Source organism: Eumetopias jubatus, unplaced genomic scaffold, assembly GCF_037043125.1.
Source record: "Eumetopias jubatus isolate StellerSeaLion01/CBP00866 unplaced genomic scaffold, mEumJub1_p1.0 scaffold_14, whole genome shotgun sequence".
NCBI classification, from domain to species: domain Eukaryota; kingdom Metazoa; phylum Chordata; class Mammalia; order Carnivora; family Otariidae; genus Eumetopias; species Eumetopias jubatus.
This window is the reverse complement of record NW_028274820.1, coordinates 75,351,194-75,374,783: the sequence shown is the minus strand read 5'-3', so window position 1 is coordinate 75,374,783 and position 23,590 is coordinate 75,351,194. Positions and strand designations below refer to the sequence as shown.

At 38.4% G+C, this 23,590-nt stretch overlaps 1 protein-coding gene across 1 annotated transcript in view; it reads right to left on the bottom strand.

Annotated features, from left to right (window-relative positions):
* Positions 1–6,458: 6,458 nt before the first annotated feature.
* The window catches only part of CAV1 (caveolin 1), a 34,121-nt gene continuing 16,989 nt past the window's right edge, over positions 6,459–23,590 (bottom strand). The window contains exon 3 of the mRNA XM_028104939.2: positions 6,459–6,800. Coding sequence (XP_027960740.1) covers positions 6,459–6,800 — 342 coding nt within the window. The remainder of the gene's footprint in view (positions 6,801–23,590) is intronic.

The following is a 23,590-nucleotide window of genomic DNA, read 5'->3' as shown; positions in this document are numbered from 1 at the left end:
CCCTGAAGTCATGACCTGAGTGGAAGGCAGATGCTTAACCAACTGAGCCATCCAGGCGGTCTTGTCCTTTGATTAAGTGATGAATTCACAGATGGTAATTAATGATGACTAAATAACAAAATAAATAAAATCAAATAAAGAGAGCCACCCAACACCAATGATGACATTGGCCTATGGTTATGCCTATGATACATCTGGGTACCTGAAGTAACAAATTATTTTAAAAACCTATTTGGCTTAAAAATACAGTTATAGTTAGGATAATTTGATAATGTTTGATATCTACAGATATTCTTTTGATAAGTTTGGCTGTAAAAGAAAAATTGTTGATGATTGGAGGAGGATCTGATTTCAAGGGATGGAGTTTTGTTTGTTTTGTTTTAGTGAGAAAGATATAGGTTATGCTTGTAGGCTGATGGAAACAATCCAGAATACAGAAAGGAAGAAATTGATGGTAAAGGGATGGAGCTGATAATCAAGGAGCAAAGGTCTTGGGAAAATAAGAAGGAATGAAATTCAGGACACATGTGGAAGGAATGGCTTTTTGTCATTTCTCCATTTTAACAGAAGGAAAAGAAAAGAAAATGGGAGCAAATATAAGTATATTTGTTGTCCATTGTGGGAAGAGGAGTGAATTTGCTTTGATAGTTCTAGTAAGTTGGGTGATCAATAACACCTAGAGAAACTCATTATTGCTCAAGCAAATTCATTATTGCTCATCTGAGAATGCACATGAAAGTCAAGTAAATGAAAGGATTCCTAGAGACAAAAAAATAGAACTGTTTTAAATCTTAATGGTAAAATCATTCTGTCAGTTATTTATATCCAATCAGATTCCAGTATGTTATTGAATTTTCTGAATAAATATAAATATTATGATTCATTTCAGAAAGTTTGTATGTTTCTTTCCATCGTTGAAATCTCTGTCCTGGAGTCTGTACATTAATTTGTCACTAGTCGTCTTATGGTCTTGAAAGTCACTAAACTATAAGGTCATAAAATATACACTATTACAAAACATTTTTTATGTTGTAAAAACTTATACTTAAGTTTTATAATCAAAGATTTGGCAAATCTGTGAGTAATTTTAATTTTATATTTTAGATGTAAAATGTTTTAATTACATTTTAATTGCCATTCATATTGTTGACCATTGTTTGTTCTCAGTAGAGGCACAACTTGCTTTTCTGGGTTTTTGCATTATCATTAATTCTATGGTTTGGTGCCATGGTTCAGGTTCCAGACTCTGGAGCCAGACTCTGTGTCACTTACTGGCTTTGTGACGTCGAGCAAGTTACTTGACTCCTCTGTGCTTAAATTTCCTAATCTGTAAAATTGAGATAGTAATGATAGTACATACCACATAGGGTTATTGGGGGGATTAAGTGAACTAATATATTTAAAGTGTGTAGAGCAATGTTTGACATGCAGAGATTATTATAAGGCTTAACTACTATACTTAACTATTGCTAAAGTTTACTCTGACTCTGCTCAATATTACTTATTATGTATTTAAGGGTGTATGAAATCTTTCTGCCGGCCAGTAGGAACAGGAAACTTCATGAAGAAGAGGGTTAGGGCTCAGAAACCATGCAGCACAGATAGAGGAGTGGAAGGAGCAGGGTTTTGTTTGGCAGACACACCTGGATTAAACAAGATGCTTATTAGTTATGTGAATTGGTGATTCACTAAAATGAAATCTTTTGCAAAATGAGGGCATCAATACATTTTGAAATCTTGTATAAATGACATAATGCCTGTAAAGCACTTGGAAATGATGCAATTATTTGAATCCTCCTCTCCATTTTTTAAAGCGAGAAAAAAGTAGTATATCTTACATATAATTTTTAACTTTACTTTTTAAATTAACATTATATCATGAACATATTTCCATGTCATTAAATATTTGATTACATAAGAATATTTAAAAGCTATTAATAGCTTATTAAGTGTATATACCATAATTTATTCAACCAATTCCCTATTTCTTAATATTTATGTTGTTTCCAATATTCTCTACTATTGACAATCAAATAATGAACATTTATGGTGATGAAACTTGGCATATCTGTTACTTTTTTTTAAAGATTTTATTTTTTGAGAAAGCAATTGAGAGAGAGAGAGAGAGAGCACAAGCAGTTGGGGGGGTAGGAAGGGGCAGAAGGAGAGGGAGAAGCAGACTCCCTGCTGAGCAGGGAGCCCACCGCTGGGCAGGGTTTGATCTCAGGATCCTGGGATCATGACCTGGGCTAAAAGCAGATGCTTAATCAACTGAGCCACCCAGGTGCCCGTTATTTTTATTAAATAAGTGACATTTTTGGATCAGTCATATGTATACTTAATTGTCCTCCAAAAGGTTCCTATCAATTACATTTGCGAAGCAATGGATGAGTATGCTTGGATATTATTATTATTTTTTTATCACTGCAAACTCAGGCAAAATAGTATCTCATTGGTTTGATTCTTATTATATCATTACTAATGAGTATAAGTGTTTTCGTATGATTGTTGTGCACTTCTTTTTGTGAATTATCTTTTCATATCTTTGCTTATTTTTCTACTACTGTGTTCATCTTTTTCTTGATTTATGAGTGTTCTCTATAATTTCAGTGTACTATAATGCTTTGCAATATACATATATATGCACATATATAGATACACATACTTTCTTTTAGCACTCTTGATCATTGTTTTAGATTTGTTTCTACTGTTCTTCATATATAGAAGTTTAACATTTTTATGTATTCATAGCCGTGATGTTTTCTTCTATGATTTTACCCTTCGTGTTATGTTACAGATATCTTTCTCTACCTCTCCCCTTTCCTCCCAGTTTTATAAATAAGGCTTTTAATTTATAACTGGAACATATAGATATCAGTGCCTACATCAGAGAAGGTATGAGTCAACTATTCAGACAGAGCTCTACTCTATTAGGTTAGTGTGTATTATTATTTAGCTAACACTTACTGAAAGTATGAAGTATGAAGCTGCTTATTCCCAATATGGAATAAAAGTTGTCTGAAGCCATGTAGTTATTTGTGTGTCCAGAAATGGAACTGTTTCATGTGTGTGGCTGAACTAAAATATATATAAGTAAAGTCTTGATTTTGTTAATATGCATTCATTTAGAAATTCAAATAATAAAACTAAAAGATCCCTCTTTAAAGTCACTTCATGAATTTTGCTTGAATTGGGTGCATAACTTTGGCCAGAATTTCACATGCTACCATGGTTAAAGACATGTTTCTACTTTATATACTAGAAGTGGATTTATTGGGCAAATATAAATGCCAGACTGGGTTACTAAATACGTAGTCTCAGTACTTTCTTGAGAGCCCAACTAAGAGAGGGACTCTGTAAACTTCATGAAAGGAATTCCAGAGAGATTAGAGAGGATCCCCTTTGCAAAATTTTGTTTGGAAGCTTTGATAGTTAATATTATGTGCCCATTTGACTGGGCCACAAGGTGCCCAGATATTTTGTCAAACATTATTCTGGGTGGTTTTGTGAGGGTGTTTTTTGATGAATCTCACTTAAATTGGTAGACTAAGTAAAGCAGGTGGCACTCTCCAATGTAGCTGGGCCTTATCCAATCAGTTGAAGGGACTAAATAAACCAAAAGGCTGATCCTTCTCTGCATAAGAGAGAATTCCTCCTGTCTGACTGCCTTCAAACTGAGACACTAGTTTCTATACTGTCTTTGGACTTGAACTAAAACATCAGCTTTTTCTGGGTCTTGAGCTTGCCAGCTTTCAGACAGGAATTATACCTTGGTTTTCTTGGGTCTCCAGCTTGTCAACTCACCCTACATGTCTTGAGAATTGTTAGATTCCATAAATCTTGTGAACCAATTTCTTAAAATAAATCTCTTTATCTATGTGTATATGTCTTTGTATAGCTTTGTATATTATTCTTTATATATACCAATATATTTGTGAATATGAAGAATCAATATATTTCTTATTGGTTCTGCTTCTCTGCAGAACCCTGAATAATACAAAAGCTCTGAATGTAAACTTAGCCAAGGCCAAAAATAAATTGTGACTGAAATATGCCTCTTAAAAAAAATCCCGGTTAAGACATGGCAAATTTCAAAGCATCAGCCTCCTGGATGTGTCCTTTACCAAATGAGAATATTAATATCCATCACACAAAGTTGTTGGGGGCTCAAATTAGATGACACATAGGGTGGTTGGGGAGATGGGTTACATAGGTGATGGAGATTAAGGAGTGCATTTGTGATGAGCACTGGGTGTTGTATGGAAGTGTTGAATCACTGTATCATACACCTGAAACTAATACTACACTGTATATTAACTAACTGGCATTTAAATAAAAACTTAAAGCATTGGGTAAACTGCTAAATAAATTGTTATTAATTATAATTTTTATCTGAGGTAAGTCATGCATGGTGATGGCCTTAGAACAAAGATCTCACCTAATCCCACTTTGCAGTAATTGACAAGTGGAAGACCATTACCTCCCACAAACATACTACAAATAATATACACACACTATGTACATGCTCACCACACAGACACTGACATACATACCTGTTTTGGGGAAAAATAGTGAAGCTGACTGTTGAACTGTTAAACATTTTTATTGTGCAGGCTTTTAACCTTTACAGGACATGCAAGATAAAAAAGTGTAAAATATATCAGTAAGCATATAAAATTTCAGCAGTCTTTTGGACCAGCAATTGATTTGCATAACGGACTAGAACAGACATGTCTTGGGATACACAGTTTACAGATTGAATCACAAAGCAATTTCCCAAGTGATTTTCCTCATATAAAGATAAAAATATCTTTACACTTAAAAAGTATGCAATATACTACATTTTCAGTTATGTACACAGTTTAAAAGTAAAACTATGTCCATGCCAGTGTCTGTTTTAAATGCAAAACTTAAACGTAGGTAACAGGTTGATAAAGTGTCAGGAAAACTAGAAGAGATGAAAAATAAAATCAAGCAGAGTTCCAATAGGTATATGAAAATAAAAATAAAAGCATATAACTGAAGGTTAAAAATAATGTCCCCAAGGTCAGACTCTTAATATGAGCAGGAGGAATAAAAAGCTTTTAAATGTACCAGTCAACTTTCTGTATGACTCAGGTTTACAGGTGAAATTCCTCAGTTTGAGTTCAGAAGAATTTGAATTTATTCCAGCAAAATTACCTCAATCTTTCATTACTGCCTCCTTCCCCATCTTCTTTCTGAGCAAAGTGATGCTTGGATTAGGTCCAAAGCTCCTGGCGGGGGGAGGGGCTGTGTGTCACAGCGTAACAGACGGTTACAAGTGCTTTACTTTGAAGGGGGTCACATTTGCAACAACTCTGACAGTCTCACACAATGGCTTCCATTTTACGAGCCCTTCCCCAGAGGCCCACTGATCAGCTGAAAAGGGAACACAATGTTCAGCCACTAAACCACCCCAGTGATGGATTAGTTTGGAGTCAGGAAAGCGTGATTATTCTTGAAAATAAACGAAGCTGAATAGACATGCTGACCTCATTCAGTTGATGAGAGGCAGGGAAAGTTGGCTTCCACTCCTGCCAGCCCAGAGAGGGCTCAGTCCCATTCATCCACCTTAATTCGTTTCATGGGGTTGATGTAGACCATACTTGATATGGATAAAGATGCTGCGTGATCAAATGCAGACATGAACTTTATCCAACTTTCTGAGAGTCGGAAACAATCGTGGAGAATGGATTTTCTAATTTTGGTCTTCAGGAAGACTGCTGACCTAATGAAAGTTAATGAGTTGGACCCTATTTGAAAAGGAAAATGCGAAGAACAGGAAGGCACTTAGGTCTCATTATCTGTATAACAAATATTCAGGCACAGAAAGAATCACAGGTTAAAATTACAAGAAGTGTAAGGCATTAGTTGGAACATGTGAATGCAGATTATGTTTTCTAACTTGATAAAGATCACTAGATCCAACTGGATCATTAAAGTGAATAGCAACAATCTACTAACACTTCAGATGGTGGGGGAAGAGTTTGCTTAAAACCTGCACACATACCTGTACACTTCATGGCCATAGCCAGGAATTCTTCCCTTACCATAAAAATGATCAACAGTTTAGAATAGGCACTTGATGTTGTTTGTTCTTTTTTTTTCCTCCTCAGTTCTTCATATTTCTCTCAAATTACCTCTCAACAATAGGTCCATATCTCAGCCAATAAAACAATGGTCCACATGTAAATAAGAATGTAAGGAAAAATTTTTAAACGGGTTTAAAAAATTGAGACCACCAAAAAAAAAAATAGATGAAATAGCTCAGAAGAGACAAATAATGATTACGAAAACTGAGTGATTTCTTTGTTCTGAACCAAGAAAATTCATTCATATACTGTTGCTGTGCCAGCAACTTGAAACTTGAAATTGGCACCAAGAAAATTAAAAGGAAAAAAAAAGAATCAGGTATACTTCTATCCTTAAAATGTCATTTATATTTCTTTCTGCATGTTGATGCGAATATTGCTGAATATTTTGCCAACAGCCTCAAAGAACGGGTCACAGAAGGTGTGGACGTAGATGGAATACACACGGCTGATGCACTGAATCTCAATCAGGAAACTCTTAATGCACGGTACAACTGCCCAGATGTGCAGGAAAGAAAGAATGGCAAAGTAAATGCCCCAGATGAGGGCCATTGGGATGCCAAAGAGGGCAGACAGCAAGCGATAAAACCAGTATTTTGTCACAGTGAAGGTGGTGAAGCTTGCCTTCCAGATGCCATCAAAACTGTGTGTTCCTTCTGGTTCTGCGATCACATCTTCAAAATCAATCTAAAAGGAAGAAGTGAGAATATGAGCTTACAATAGAAAAAAGAGGAAAAAACACTACTGACTATCCATAAATACATATTATCTTTAATGTACAGGTTCTATGTGAGATGCTTGAGGGTACCCAGCAGCATCAGCATTACTCTGAACTTGTTGGAAACAGGTATTTGGGCCCCACCTGGACCTTATTGCATCTCTGGGGGTGGAATCCAGGAGAATTTCTAACATGTTCTCCAGATGTTTCTTTAAACTTCCTGCCTTTAAGTAAAACCTGGCAACATGGATAAGTATATAAGGTGCTCAGTGAAATGTAAATGACATGACCTAAGCTAATTGTACTCCAACACAACTACACATACAGTTTTGAGGGGTAGTTAGTGCATAGTTGATTGTTGACTCTTTGAACACTCCATGGGTAGAATTTCTTCAGCAAATTAGATCACTGTGAGCTGTGAGGACTCAAGAAGTCTTCATGGGGTGGTGAGACTTCGGCAGGGCTTGGAAAATGGAGTATGATTTGGAGAAGAAGGAAGGAGGGACCTTGGAAATGGTGTGAGCAAGATCCCAGGAACAAGAAAGGGTGATACAGTGAGTGTCTAACTGTGTGGGCACAGTTAGAAAGAAAAGTTGAGGTCAGTCTCAATTTTATTTTACATACAGTGGAGGGTCTATTGAAGATAGTGGAGTGGGGGAATGCAATGTGGTTATTTATCAAGATGAATTTGACAACAGTGTACAGGCTGGAGAAAAGAGACTCAAGGCAAAGAGACTGTTGTTGTATCCCAGGTTTGAGATGGTAAGGCCCAAATTAGAATTGTGGCCAGGAAAAAGAAAATAAAAGAATGAATTTCAGGGATGTTAAAGGAAGACCCCACAGGATTTGGTTACTTCAAGGTTAGGGAGAGAGAAAAGCCTAAGATGAGTTTTGAGCTTTGAGATTCTGATTTGCCAGCTAAGGAAAACTGAGGTGACATTAACAGCAAGAAGAAAGTTAGAAAGGAATCACTTTTGAATTAAACAGAGTAAAGTTTTGAATAAGACAGATGCAAATATCAGTGGTCCACACCAGTGAATCCTATAGTAGTCGTTTTTGCTGGCCACAAGGAAGTAATCAAATGAGTTTGCAGTACATAGCACTTAACAGTAACCAAGTGCTTCTACATGCATCATCTCTATGTGATCTGGGGTTTCATACCAATCTGAGAAGGTGGGTTATTATCCTTTACAAAAGAAGATATAGAAGTTTAGAGAGGTGAAGGTGACTTGCTAACGTGAAGCAAATAGCAATGGTGGGACCAGAATGCAAACTTGACACCTTTCCTAATAGCATTCTCTCCCACAGTACCTCTTGCCTAAACAGTGAATTCCCAGGAGCTTTTATCTCACTGGAAGGATTTATATAAACTCAATTGAAGCATAGGAATAAAAAAATTACCAATAGAACAGTAGGACAGAGCCAGCTCAATTGCTTGGCAAAGGCAGCTATATGAAGGGATCTAATGTAGTTTGAAATCCAAACAAGTTGATGACTGCCAGCATCATCAGGAATCCAGGCAAGCTCAGGATTAGGGAATGAGGTCTTGGGTGACTCCATGGAGCTTCTCAGTGCCAAGATGCCACCTTTGATTCAACACAATAAAACTTCTTTTGGAAAAAGTACATGATGCTTACCAATAATTAAAGTTTATTTTCTAGAACATTCTGTTTTATGATCTATTGTCCAATGCCTTAATAATGTAATATGTAAAAATGGTATGTCTGCAATTATGTAAATGAAGTCAAACAGATTTATTGTCATTCCAATTTTTTCTTTGCCTCTTTATATCTAGACTCAGAGGTAAACATTTACTTGTGTGTTTTAAAAGGTTGCATGAAATATGTGGCAAGTCAGATCAATCCTTTAATGACATTTCTGTGCACTTTACTTAATTGTCCACTATGGGGGTTTTGTTCTGACACTGTATTTTCCCAAAGCTATTAAGAATAAAAACCTGTGGTTTTTCTTCATCCAATTGCAAGATACCCAATAGTTTTATTTTTTTTTAAATATGACCTTATTTTGTAAAAAGATTTGGTGAAGTCAAAAGTAATACACCAGAACAGACAAAAGATGAGCAATCATGGTCCATGAATGCCCTGAAATGGGAACATACATTTTGAGTGTACAATGGGAGAGGGTACCTCACTTTTATTAAAAAGTAAAGATAGTCTACTATCAAAGGAGGGCAGGGAGCACTTTATCGGAGTAGGGTACTCCCACCTCTTTACAGAGCAGAACTTGAAGCATGCCTGCCTTGAATTCTTTTCCTAGGAAAGGGATAGTTAACTAACGTTTGTTGACTTGCTATTATGATCAGACACTTCTCATTTAACTCACATCAACTCTTAATATATTATTCCCACTTTATAGGAAAAATGCAAGTTTCAGAAATGTTAATAAATTTTCCAGATAGATAAGAGGTGGATTTGAGTTTTGAATCTGGTCTGAAAGATACTGACTCTTTCTTCAATACCACATTGCTTTAGAAAAATGTTTTTCAAATTGTCTCCAAGGCAGTTTTACTATTTCATAGTTAAAAAGCACATTAACAAAAAAGAGTGCTGAATTTTACTTTTCTGGTAACTGTAAGAATTCTCAAAACATGGTCTCTGAGGACAATGTTGTGATGAGGTTATGTGCATCATATATATAATTGGTCCTTAGTGGAGATCTATGGACATATGAATGTGGGTAAGATTTCTTGATAACAACTTTGTTTTTCTAAGCATAACTATAAATGCATTTTTCGACAAACATATTAGAAATTCTTAACTGCCAGTGAGCATGATTTATCTTAAAGTGAATTTAGAGGAGGTCTCCAGGAGTGGACAGCAACATGACAAAAATAACATGATATATAAATATATTCAGTTAGTTAGTTGCTGTTTTAGTCCTGAAAATTTAAGATAGCTGAAGATTACTAAAATTATAGCCAATTAGATACAGCTGAGAAAAAGAAAGTGAGGCAGGTTAAGGAAACACATTGGAACCAGAAATAAAGCTTACTTTCTTTCTACTTCCATTTCTGCAACAGTAATAGTAATAGGTTTTTGTGAGGAGTACATGAGATAATTTATGTAAGGTGCTTACCATGGGTGTAGAGCATTATAATATAGTAAATGCTCAATAAATAGTAGCATTAAAAAATTCCTTGCTGTGGGTGATTAAGCTTTTTAATTGACAATTATAATAAAAACTATGAACCACAAAGCACCAGTGGCTCAAAAGAGCTAATTTCGATCTGTAACGATCTTCACCACAGTTCTCTGAGATGCAAGGCCATTATTTCCATTTTATAGATGAGGGTGGTGTAGGAGGTTAAAAAATTGCTCAAGGTCACACAAATGTTAAGTGGCAAAGCTGAAACTTGTTCAACTTCAAGTGTGAGCTCTTTTTGCTTTTATATACCTGGGGTTACAAGCTCCTATAATAGTCTTACTTGCTTAATTTTGACCCACATAGATATGCTTCCTAAAACATTCGCATTTTGATTATTAAAGGAATTACTGTTGATTGTGTTTCCATTTTAAGTTAGGACATCTAGTAACTAGGATGTTTTGCATTTCTGGTACTGATTGTATTTTCTTGGCCCCACACAGTATGTTCTCACAATCCTGGGCATCCAGCCAAGAACTCTCACTCTAATTGGCAGATAAGGAAACTGAGGCACAGAAGGATTAAAATGGGCCATTCTCAAGGTCCCAAGTGAATCAGTGGAAAAGCTGAAATTAGAACTTTAACTTCCTGATCCCCAGGCCTAGGTTTAGCCCTGTGCTCAATACTATATCCCTAGGAACTTACATCTTTCTCACCATATCCCTTGTCCATCTACCCCGTTCATATCTCCAGGTCTCCTGTAAGTCTCTCATTACCTTCTAAGGCATTGACTTGAAAGCTATTTCTATGTGAAGTTAGAAGAAATGTCCTTTTTACAGCATGAACATGAACATTTCTGTATATCTACCTAGGGTGAAGAAAACAGGAGGGAATATTCTAAAAAATATCTTCATTGCACATTTTGATATGTATCAATAATGCACTGAACCCAGGAAAGTTCTGCTAGATAATCAGTCATTCCATATAGAGTTAGTTCAAAATTCCCCATCACCCAAAGCACAGTTTCCTCAGCATTTCCATAGATGTTTAAAGCTAAAGGAATCCTTAGAGAAATGGAGTCCCATTTGAGAAATTGATGGCCAAAGCTGTCAGATGACTAGATCAAGGATACCTTCCCACCTATGGCAGACACAGGATTGGAATTCAGGCTTAGGAACTCTCCTGGGCTCTTCTGCTACTGTCTGCTACACATCCCCTGTCAGTGTAGCTGCTACATTCTGTAGCCAGTGCAAAAGACAGCGAGGCTTGTGTTGGAACTTGAACATCATCTTCCTCTCAAGAAGTCCCATGGGTCTATTATTGAATGAGTGATGGTGCCTCTCTCTGACAATCCCCAATGTGTTCATTATTCACATCCATCATTGGTTGGTTTATCCCTCATTAGAACTATCACTCTGGAGTTCCATTTTTTCAGGGACTTATTCCTCTTATTCCTTAATGAGGATAGGTCTTGCCTAGACTGGAACTTCATCTGCTCACTTATATTTGGAGCAGAAGAGGAATTAGAGATTTGCTCTAAAACAAAAACAAAAACCGAGAGATGCAGGTGCCATTTATATTCTTAAAATGGGATGCCTCAGATGAGGTTGTCCTGCATTGCCAAGAACTGATTTTCTGTTCTGTAATCTATGGAACAAGTTGCCCTTCTGGCAAGAATCATTATGCAGACCTCAAGATCAAAAGCATAAATGTGTTTCAGTGATATTTCTATGTCTTAATAGATGCTTTATAAGGAATCAACAGTTTATATTACTAGAATTTTATAAATGACATTAAATTCCTTTGTGCAGCATTGACTTATGCTATAATTTTCGGAAACATAAGTCAACAAAAATCTAGAAGCAGATGTCAAGAAAAGCAATCTGTCTTGTGTTTTGATAATACTTTACTAATGTAATAAATCTAAGAAGGTTTCATCTTGTTAAAAGTATGTCACAGCCATATTTAAAACATTTTTTATATGTACACAGGATTAATAAAATACAGGGTCGTTTATTTGTCCTAAAATCTGGACATTTTATTTCTGAATAAGGAATTTTCAAGAGGGAAACTTTAAGTACCTTTAGGGTCTCATAAGCAATGAAGCTTGCATATTCTGTTTCTATGAGGAAATATCTTTTTAGACTGTTAGTAGAAATTGTGAATGTACTGGATATACAGAACACATAATTAACAATAAACAAGATGTTTTCTGAAGACTTGGGTGTTGTCTGCCCAACATCCACAGAATCCTGATTTATTCAGGTAATAGCAATAATCCTTTGATCTCACAGATAAGTTAGGTTGGTTTAGACTTACCAGGGTAGTGTTAGTTTCCTTGGTGAGAGATTGGTTTAAGGGAGACATGTGGCTCTGTTCTGCTGGGTGGGACTTCCAGGAAAGCTTTTTCTTCCTTATGAAAAGAGACGGAAGGGCTTGATATGGCCCTTTGCCCTTTTATCCTCCTTAGAATATGTATGATGTGTTGCCTTGATGTAGGGAAGTCATCTTGTGACAATGAGGTGACATGTATGTTTTAAAGTCCAAGAGTATAAAATATGCTGCTTTTGCCATTGTCAACCTATAAAAACAATGCCAGTAGCTGGCCAGTTCTAGACTTCTAAGGTAGTGTGTGTGTGTGTGTGTGTGTGTGTGTGTGTGTGTGTGTGTGTATATATATATATATATATATATACACTTATTTTTAAGCCACAGCTATTCAGATTTTCAGTTACCTATAGCAGAGGCTCAGTTGGTTAAGTGACTGCCTTCGGCTCAGGTCATGATCCTGGAGTCCCAGGATAGAGCCCCACATCGGGCTCCCTGCTCAGCAGGGAGTCTGCTTCTCCCTCTGACCCTCCCCCCTCTCATGTGCTCTCTGTCTCTCTCTCATTCTCTCTCTCAAATAAATAAATAAAATCTTTAAAAAAAAAAAAGAAAACATTCCTAAGTGATACAGTAACTAATAGTCTTTTCTGTCGGTTGACATAGTAGTTGTATATTTCCACATTTAGAGATCTGAGTTCAATTTCTAACCTCAGTGTATCTTTTTAGCACTACTAGACTCTATTCCCAGAATACGCTCCTAAACTGTATCACAAAATGTTGGCTTTACATTAACATTTAGTTCTAGTAAAGCATAAATAAGATGATAAATTAACTATGAAAGAGACAAATTAACATATTTTGTGATAAATAGCATCTAAGATGCCTCCCAATGATTCCTTCTCCCCTACTTCCTGGTATTCATGCCCCATGTAATACCCTCCCCTTGAGTGTGGGCTGGAGTTAAAGATGTGGTTCTAGATAATAAAACATGGCAAGAGTGATGGGGTGTCACTTCCAAGATTAGGTTACAAAAGAGTGGCATCTGTCTTGCTTCCTTTCTTACTCTCTCGCTTGTCTGCCCTGCTAGAAGCCAGTGCTATGTTGTGAGCATATGGAGAGGTCTGTGTGTAAGGAACTGAGGGAGGACACTGGCCAACAATCATTGAGAAACTGAGGCCCATAGTCCAACAGCCTGGGAGGAACTGAATCTATCAACCATGTGAGTGAGCTTGGAAGTAGATCCTTTCCCTGTTGAGCCTTGAAGTGACTCCAGCCCTGATACTTTGGTTGCAGTCTTGAGAGGCCCTGAGCCAGAACTACTAAGCTAAGCCACGCTTGGAATCCTGACACTCTGAAGATAATAAATGTTTGTTGTTACAGGACACTGAATTTTGGGGTAATTTGTTATGCCACCAGGGATAATTAAAACAATTCCAAAGCAAACCACCTTTATTTTGATTGTCGTTTCTTATTTTTTTTCATTTCTTATGTTCTACTTTCTTTCTCTTCTCTATTAGATAATTCAGTTCTCATGCTTATAGAAAATTATATACAGTGAATAAATATCCTGGTCAAGCTCTATTACAAAGCTATAATCATCAAGAGAGTATGGCACAAAAACAGACACATAGATCAATGGAACAGAATAGAGAACCCAGAAATGAACCCTCAACTCTACGGTTAAATAATCTTTGACAAAGCAGGAAAGAATATCCAATGGAAAAAAGACAGTTTCTTCAACCAATGGTGTTGGGTAAATTGGACAGCCACACACAGAAGAATGAAACTGTACCATTTCCTTACACCATACACAAAAATAGACTCAAAATGGACGAAAGACCTAAATGTGATATAGGAATCCATCAAAATCCTAGAGGAGAACACAGGCAGCAACCTCTGTGACTTCGGCCACAGCAACTTCTTGCTGGACACGTCCCAAAGGCAAGGGAAACAAAGGCAAAAATGAACTCTTGGGACTTCATCAAGATAAAAAGCTTTTGCACAGCAAAGGAAACAGTTGACAAAACCAAAAGACAACCAAAAGCATGGAAGAAGATATTTCCAAATGTCTTATCAGATAAAGGGCTAGTATCCCAAATCTATAAAGAACTTATCAAACTCAACACCCAAAGAACAAATAATCCAATCAAGAAATGGGCAGAAGACATGAACAGACATTCCTGCAGAGAAGACATATAAATGGCCAACAGATGCATGAAAAAAATGCTCAGCATCACTCAGCATCAGGGAAATACAAATCAAAACCATAATGAGATACCACCTCACACCAGTCAGAATGTCTAAAATTAACAAGTCAAGAAACGACAGATGTTGGTAAGGATGTGGAGAAAGGGGAACCCTCTTACACTGTTGGTAGGAATGCAGACTGGTGTAGCCACTCTGGAAAACAGGAGGGAGGTTCCTCAAAAAGTTGAAAATAGAACTACCCTACGACCCAGCAATTGCCTGACTGGGTATTTACCCCAAAGATACAAATGTAGTGATCCGAAGGGGCACGTGCAGCTCAATGTTTATAGCAGCAGTGTCCACAATAGCCAAACTGTGGAAAGAGCCCAGATGTCCATCGACAGATGAATGAATAAAGAAGGTGTTGTATAGATACACAATGGAATATTACTCAGCCATCAAAAAGAATGAAATCTTGCCATTTGCAATGACGTGGATGGAACTAGAGGGTATTATGCTAAGTGAAATAAATCGATCAGAGAAAGACAATTATCATATGATCTCACTTATATGTGGAATTTAAGAAACAAAAGGATCATAGGGGAAGGGACGGAAAAATAAAACAAGATGAAATTGGAGAGGGAGACAAACTATAAGAGACTCTTAATCATAGGAAACAAAGTGAGGGTTGCTGGAGGGGAGGGGTGGAGGGATGGGGTAACTGGGTGATGGACATTAAGGAGAGCATGTGATATAATGAGCACTGGGTATTATATAAGACTGACGAATCACTGATCTCTATCTCTGAAACCAATAATATATTAGATGTTAATTGAATTGAGATCAACAACAACAACAACAAAATAAATATCCTGGAATTCGGTCTTGGGGCAAAATTCAGAAATATATGAAAAGGAAAGAGCATTTTCAACTTCCTTCAGTTCACGTCAAACAGAATGTTAGAAAAGTTTTAGGCTATTTATGGTGCAATCATTCATTTACTTAAAGTGGCTTGGATTTATGACCAGATATGTACCAAAGACTAAGAGCCAGCTCCATATAGAAGGCCCATCACCAAATCTGGACTCTTATACTTAATACTTGTGAGTGAACTAGCACAGGGGTCCCCAATTCCTCAGCAGGGACCATGTGGCAAGGGAATCAACTAGGGGAGGGTGCTTGTTAAAATGCAAATATTCAGGGTGCCTGGGTGGCTCAGTTGGTTAAGCTACTGCCTTCGGCTCAGGCCATGATCCTGGAGTCCCAGGATCGAGTCCCATATCGGGCTCCCTGCTCAGCGGGGAGTCTGCTTCTCCCTCTGACCCTCTTCCCTCTCGTGCTCTCTATCTCTCATTCTCTCTCAAATAAATAAATAAAATCTTTTAAAAAAATGCAAATATTCAGGCCCCATTTCATTCTCAAATCAGATTCTCTGGGGCAGGACCTGAGGAATCTGTATTTTTAACAAGATTTCTCTTCTTTTCTCATGTAAAAGACTAAACCAGAGTTATGCCTGTCCCTTTGGATCTAGTAACAGCTCCTTTTTGTCCTTGCTACTCTTTCTTTTCCTTCCATGCCTTGAAGCCCTAGTTTGCTTCCTGCTTCTCTCTGGAAGCTCCTCATATGCTGGATGGCATCTGGAAGTTGGTAGATAATGAATGGAAATTCCCTTTGAAAAGCTTTTCCTAATTTAAACCTATAAATATGTATTACTGGACAAGGATGAATGACTTATTTATTATGAAAAACACACTAACTGGCAATAGAAATACTGATTTATTTTCATGATTCTAAACCCAGTATAAACAAAAGTATATTTAAAAATACCAAATATGTACTTCTAAAATTCGAACGTATGTACCAAACCCAATCATGCAGAAAGAAGGTTTAGACTAATTGCAAGCTCCCTTCACTGTTCTCGCACATATTTCCAACATGCTGAACAGCCTTTGAAGTCAACAAAATAAATATGCACGAATGTATGGGCGTAGAGAGGGTTGAGAACTAGCACAATTAAATGTTACCAGAATACAGGAACTTTGCCCTAATGCCCATGTGTTTTCTCAGGGGCAAGGCAAATACCCACGTGTTTACTGGGCTACTGAGGGAAAAAGCTGCAGTGTTCTTGCAGCACCAACTAAAAACAGGAGGCCTGGATTGTGTTAATGCCTGCAATTACTTGGATTCCCAGGGGATCCCTATGCGGCCCTAAAAAAATGTAAACCTGGGGTGGGAACACTGATGTGATTTGGGCTGCCTTGGGGTGGCAGGTACTAGGCAACTTCACCTTGCACAAGAACACAGGGTTGCCTCCTGGGGAGGAGGGGAGATGTCTGCATTACTAATCAGGGTTTCAAGCTGGAAGAGGGTAAAATGGGGGTATTTATCTACCTCTCTGAGTGAGAGGAGAGGGTTGGGGTACAAGAAGAGGAATTCAGAGGAGATCTGCAGTCCTTGACCTGGGCCTCCAGCTGGGACCCTTGAGTCTCTTCCTTTGGACTGACCTTCCTCTTGTTGTTTTCCAGACATTACAGAAGCCTCAGAATAATGATACTTCACATTTATAGTGCCCTGCTTCACTCATCTGCTTCTCTTCACAAACTTGTGAAATTCTAGGTTATCTTCATAATAAGAATGGAAAACCATCCTTTATTTTCCCACTAAGAAGAGGTCACTTTACCAATAAATGACTGGCCCAAACCAGGACTTAAGGGAGGTCTGGGTCTGCTGCACCCATCTTGGTATCTTCCATGATACCTAGTAGTACTATGCACACATTAATTAGAAAATAAATATTTCTTCAATATGTATACTTTTTTAAAGGAGCTATAAATGTCCATCAGAAGGATATAGGCATATATATAACATTTCACTAACCACCATATTATCTCCTATTAATTCTTTGCCTGCTATCACAGTGCACTTTTATTTATCTATTTTTTTGGTATCTCATTTTATTCAAAATGATGTTCTCATTTACCATAGCCCTATGATGCAATGAACATTCTGATCAAAATTAAGTGGAGGTTTGGTTATCATTTAGGTGACTTGGGCACCATGGAAAGGGGCAATTCAAGCTCAGAAGTCTTCACCTTTAAGGAAAGATGATTTAGAAAATAATTGATTAAAGGATGTTTTTGCTTGGTTGGGTTTTGCCCCCAGTGATCTGAATACAATTGTGTGAACCTAATAGCCTAAAAGCAGGGGGCATGCAATGGAGTATGGTGAGGTGGGGTCTTGGAAAGGAAGCAGGGGATCAGCAGAACACCCCAGTGGGGAATGGTTAGGGTGAGGGAGTAAACTTGTTTTTTCTCCCCATGTTTTCCTGTGTGTGTGTGTGTGTGTGTGTGTGTGTGTGTGTGTGTGTGTGTGTGTTCCCAGTGCAGGAAAGGAGGCCTACAGGTAATTTGTACTTTACAGTGAATATGGGTGACTGTGTTTGCTTTCCTGGCAGGAGTATAAGAAGAGGTACAGAGAGAGGCAGAGCATTAGGGTGGTAGATACAGTTGACCCTTGAGCATGGGTTTGAACTGTGTGGGTCCAGTTATACACAGATTTTTTTTTTTTGATAAATACAATACAGTACTGTAAATGTGTTTTCTCTTCCTTATGATTTTCTTAAGAACATTGTCTTTTCTCTAGCTTACTTTATTTTAAGAATATAGTACATAATACATATAACAATCAAAATATGTTTTAATTGACTATTCATGTTATCAGTAAAGCTTCTGGTCAAGAGTAGGCTCTTAGTAGTTAAGTTTTGGGGGAGTCAAAAGTTATACATGGATTTTTGACTGCACAGAGGGCTGGTGCCATTAGTTCAAGGGTCAACTGTTTATTCAGAGGCAGCAGACTTTTACAGAGGCCTTGGGATGCAATAACTTACGGATGGTATGGAGCACTATGTGCCTCACTGGGTTCACATCACATCCTGTATGTATGTGAGGAGCTGCAAGGCAGGAGTTATCTTCCCTATTTTACAGACTAGAAGACTGAGCCTCAGGGAGGTTGTAATCAGTGACTGGACCAAATACAGGACTTACATCTCTCAGATCCTCGTTCACTTCTCCCTCTATCATACCATTCTCTTTAACCCCACACCAAAATTCTTGTTCTGTTTATGCAACCCTGCTCATTCAAATGGAATCACATAGGAATTTCTGAATCCACATGCTCTGGTTGCTCTTTCTTGCCTGCATCCATGCTTCCCATCTGTCATTCCCCAAACTAATAGAACATGCCTCCCTGACTCAGCAAATAATGATGGTCACCAGGACAGAGCAAGTGATCCAAGGCAGAGGATGTGGCTGTCCTCAGGCTGTCAAACCTCCATGCTCAGCATTATCCTCACTCCCCAGCAACCAAGCTCCTCTATAGCCAGGATCCCTGGGTCATTTGACTGACCATGTTACTAGGGTCCCCATTGCCTTGTCATCTTTCTCTGGCTTTTCCAGATTTACCACACCATTATAATTTATTCCATTCCTATAGGGCCAGTGATTATCCAACATTAGTACACTCAAGAAGTTTCTGGGGATGTTTGTTAAAATGTAGATTCCTGGGCCTTGGGATTCTGAATCAGTGGTTCTAAGGTATCTGTACCCCCTCCCTCCATTTTGAGGCAAGTGGTCTGGGGAGAACACTTTGAGAAACAAACTGCCTTAGGATTCATTCTGTGCTAGGTGAGAGGCTCTGAAAAATCTGACACTCATTTCTGAGTGGGCATGACGGTAGGTTAGTTACTTTTGAGAGGCAGTATTGTTCCCTGGTTGATAGCACCAGGGCTGGGTTTGAATCTCAACTCTGCTCTGTTATCTCACATAAGCTACTAAGCCTCTCTGTCTTAGTTTCTCACCTGTAAACTGGTGGTAAAATAGTACTCCATAGCATTGTTCTATATGCAAAATGACTTAACTTATGCAAAATGTTTGGGACAGTGCCTGGGCAATGGCCGGTGCTACATCAGGAGCTTCTGGCCCAGGCACTCCAACCAGGAGAAGAGGGGAAGTGTCAGGGATTTCAGTAACAGTGTTGGGAGAAATGGAGGAGATATTTGGGAAAGGAGAACCTCTTGGCATTTTGAAATCATTTCAGGCAGGTGAATGCTTATTTTGCATTCTGCCATTATGCAAACAAGAAGGATTAGGTTATCTCTATCAAGTGCATCAACCTTCTGGAGTTTATTATAAACATGAGGCACATGGCAACCAAATATGCCCTGGGGAAGACGATGCCCCAGCTGACTGAGCTCCTGGATTTTTTTTTTTTTTTAAGATTTTATTTATTTATTTGACAGAGAGAGACACAGCGAGAGAGGGAATACAAGCAGTGGGAGTGGGAGAGGGTTCAGAAGCAGGCTTCCCACCGAGCAGGGAGCCCGATGCGGGGCTCGATCCCAGGACCTGGAATCATGACCTGAGCCGAAGGCAGACACTTAACAACTGAGCCACCCAGGCACCCCTGAGCTCCTGGATTTGTCAGAAAATAGTAACAACATGAAGTAATGGGACTCTCTTTGCTTTAGATTAATTCCTTTTTGCCTTCTTTTTCTTTTTCATTCATTTGAAAGTAGCCAACAGGTTTCTCCATCTTTTGCTCTTCTTAAGAGAGAGTATGAATTATCCTAGGGTTTGTATTACAGTTGGAAAATTTAAGTTAAATTTCCCTGTTTTGATAACAAAGATATATATTCCTAGTTTACATCCTGTTATGCATTGAATTGTGTCCCCCTCAAAAAGATATGTTGAAATTCTAATCCCCAGTACTTCAGAATATGACCATATTTGGAGACAGGTCTTGCAGATGTAGTTAGGATGAGGTCATACTGGACTAAGGTGGGCCCTTCATCCAATATGGCTGGCATCCTTATAAGAAGATGGTAATGAGAGAAGAAGAAGATAGCAGGAGGGGAAGAATGAAGGGGAGTAAGTTGGAGGGGGAGACGAACCATTAGAGACGATGGACTCTGAAAAACAAACTGAGGGTTCTAGAGGGGAGGGGGGTGGGGGGATGGGTTACCCTGGTGATGGGTATTAAAGAGGGCACATTCTGCGTGGAGCACTGGGTGTTATGCACAAACAATGAATCATGGAACACTACATCAAAAACTAATGATGTAATGTATGGTGATTAACATAACAATAAAAAATTATTAAAATAAAAGAAGATGGTAATGAGAAAACACACAGGGAGAAGGCCATGTGATTGGGGTTATGCAGCTGCAATCCAAGGAATGCCAAAGATTGCCAGCAAACCACCAGAAACTAAGAAGAGACAAAGAAGGATTCCCATACAGGTTTCAGAGGGAGCATGGCCCTGCTGACATCTTGATTTTGGGCATCTGGCCTCCAGAACTATGAGCCACCAGTTTGTGATACTTGTTAAGGTAGCCCCAGGAAATGATTATACATCCCTTTGAAAAACTACTAAAAACTATCCTCCATGATGAGATGATTTCCGGGTTTCAGAGCATTTTCATACTTCCTCGAGTAGGCTCTCCACCCTTTTTTTCTGGGATCCTAGGTAGAAACCTAAAACCACATTCAGTGTGCCTGCAACCAGCTGGTTCTGAGCCTTCTTCAGGAACCCAGAAATATCTCTTCAGTCCACATAGCCTCACATTTTTATGGTCACAAAAAGTGCCTAGTTGTAGATGGCTCAGTACAAAGCAGGCTGCATATCTTTTGATTCCTTATTTAAATCTTCAGACTTCTGGTATCGATTTGGTGGCACTTGTTGAGTGTCACCAAATGAATGACATGGAACAGTGAATAGTGTAAAAATAGGCCATGCAAGGGCTAGTGATAGGAGCCTTGAGACTGAAGCATTGAACTTGAATAGGAAGGAGTGATACCTTGGGGGCACTTGTGTGTGCCATCCTTGAGGAGAAATAACTTCAGCCCTTAGAAGTGTTGGAAGTTCTCTTTCTTAATAGAAAAGTCTTGCATTGGTTAATGCATGGAAATCTTATTCTATCCAAACAGGCAATTATTAGGATTCATTCACTTTAGTGAGCACGCCTTACTTGCTCACTCAATTCTGTGTTTACACTTGGGAGTTTGTTACTCTTTTAAACTTCTGGGTGTGTCATGGGAAAAATATGAATGATTACCACACTAAAGAAAATAAAAGCTCTTTCCATTCTAACAAAGACATAAGAAACAGAAACGTCTTCACCATTTTCAAACTACCTATTGGTTCACATAGACATTTGTTTGAACCAGAGCTTTTTAAACAGTCTTAACTACTTTTCAGTTTCTACAATTCACTTCCTGATGGCAGGGGTTGTTTCCTACCATCCAGTCAAATCAAACTAGGGTTACTAATAGCTTTCATCTTACCTCACTGCTGGAATATTTTTCCCTCCAGTGCTTGGAGTCTTGTTTATTAAACAAATAGAAAATGGATGAAATAAATCTCTGCAGGTTTCAACATTGCTAGGCAAGTGAGGAAGAGGATCTAAACTAGAGTTCTTGTCAGATGTAAGCAAGGATAATCATAGCCCATATGTGACTCCCAAGACACAGCCCCCAACCTCTACGATGGGGTTTCTCTGAGCACTGTTGGCATTTCGGAATGGATAATCCTTTGTTGTTGGGGTGAATGTAGACATGCTGTTCTGTGCACTGTAGAGTGATTATCAGTATCCCTGTCCTCTACCTATTAGAAGCCAGTAGTACCCCCTAAACTGTAACAACTGAAAATAACTGCAAACATTGCCAAATGTCCCCTAGGAGGGGGTGCAAAATTATCCTTGATTGAAATCCACTGCTCTAGAAAATCAGAATTTGATGTGATGAGATAGGACTTGAACTTTAGAGATATTTATAGCCTAGAATGCTTGTATATTTATTGCAGGAATTTTTGGTTTATAGTACTGTGGCCTTGTGAGTTCATTCATTCATTCATTCATTCAATATTTATGAAGCACCTACTTTTTGAGGATGGAATAAATCAAACGAGGAAACAGAGTCAGAATAGGGTTGATGAGCTCGTTATAGGTCATTGGAAAGGGAGTAGTGCAAATGAAATAGATGGCCTCTGGCTGCTCAAGCTCACTCAGGAATCATTACCAAGGAGAGGTGATGTCCTTCTGTGGTGCACTACCTTAACTGTTGAGGAAGAGGAATTCATTTTCTTGCTTTCCTCCAAATCAGTAATCATGTGAGTGTACACTGGAATTTTGAGTAATTTCTTTCAGGCAGTGGTCCAGGCCCTTCCCTGCTTTAGGGCCTTCCTACCTGGCCATTGGTTTTGCTTGGAACATTCCTTCCATCACTCTTCACCTGGCTAACTCTAAGTTATTGGTCATGTGTTAACCTAAATGTTCTTTCTTCAAAGACTTCTTTCTGGTGCCCACCCCTTTTCTCACCTGGATTTTTTTTATTATTATGTTAATCACCATACATTACATCATTAGTTTTTGATGTAGTGTTCCATGATTCATTGTTTGCGTGTAACACCCAGTGCTCCATTCAGTACGTGCCCTCTTTAATACCCATCACCAGGGTAACCCATCCCCCCCCCCTCCCCTCTAGAACCCTTAGTTTGTTTCTCAGGTCCATAGTCTCTCATGGTTTGTCTCCCACTCCAATTTCCCCCCCTTCATTTTTCCCTTCCTGCTATCTTCTTTTTTATTTTTTTTAACATATAATGTATTATTTGTTTCAGAGGTACAGGTCTGTGATTCAACAGTCTTACACAATTCACAGCACTCACCATAGCACATACCCTCCCCAATGTCTATCACCCAGCCACCCCATCTCTCCCTGCCGACTCCAGCAACCCTCAGTTTGTTTCCTGAGATTAAGAATTCCTCATATCAGTGAGGTCATATGATACATGTCTTTCTCTGATTGACTTATTTTGCTCAGCATAACACCCTCCAGTTCTATCCACGTCGTTGCAAATGGCAAGATTTCATTCCTTTTGATGGCTGCATAATATTCCATTGTATATATATATACCACATCTTCTTTATCCATTCATCTGTCGATGGACATCTTGGCTCTTTCCATAGTTTGGCTATTGTGGACATTGCTGCTATAAACATCAGGGTGCACGTACCCCTTCAGATCCCTACATTTGTATCTCTGGGGTAAATACCTAGTAGTGCAATTGCTGGGTTGTATTCACCTGAATG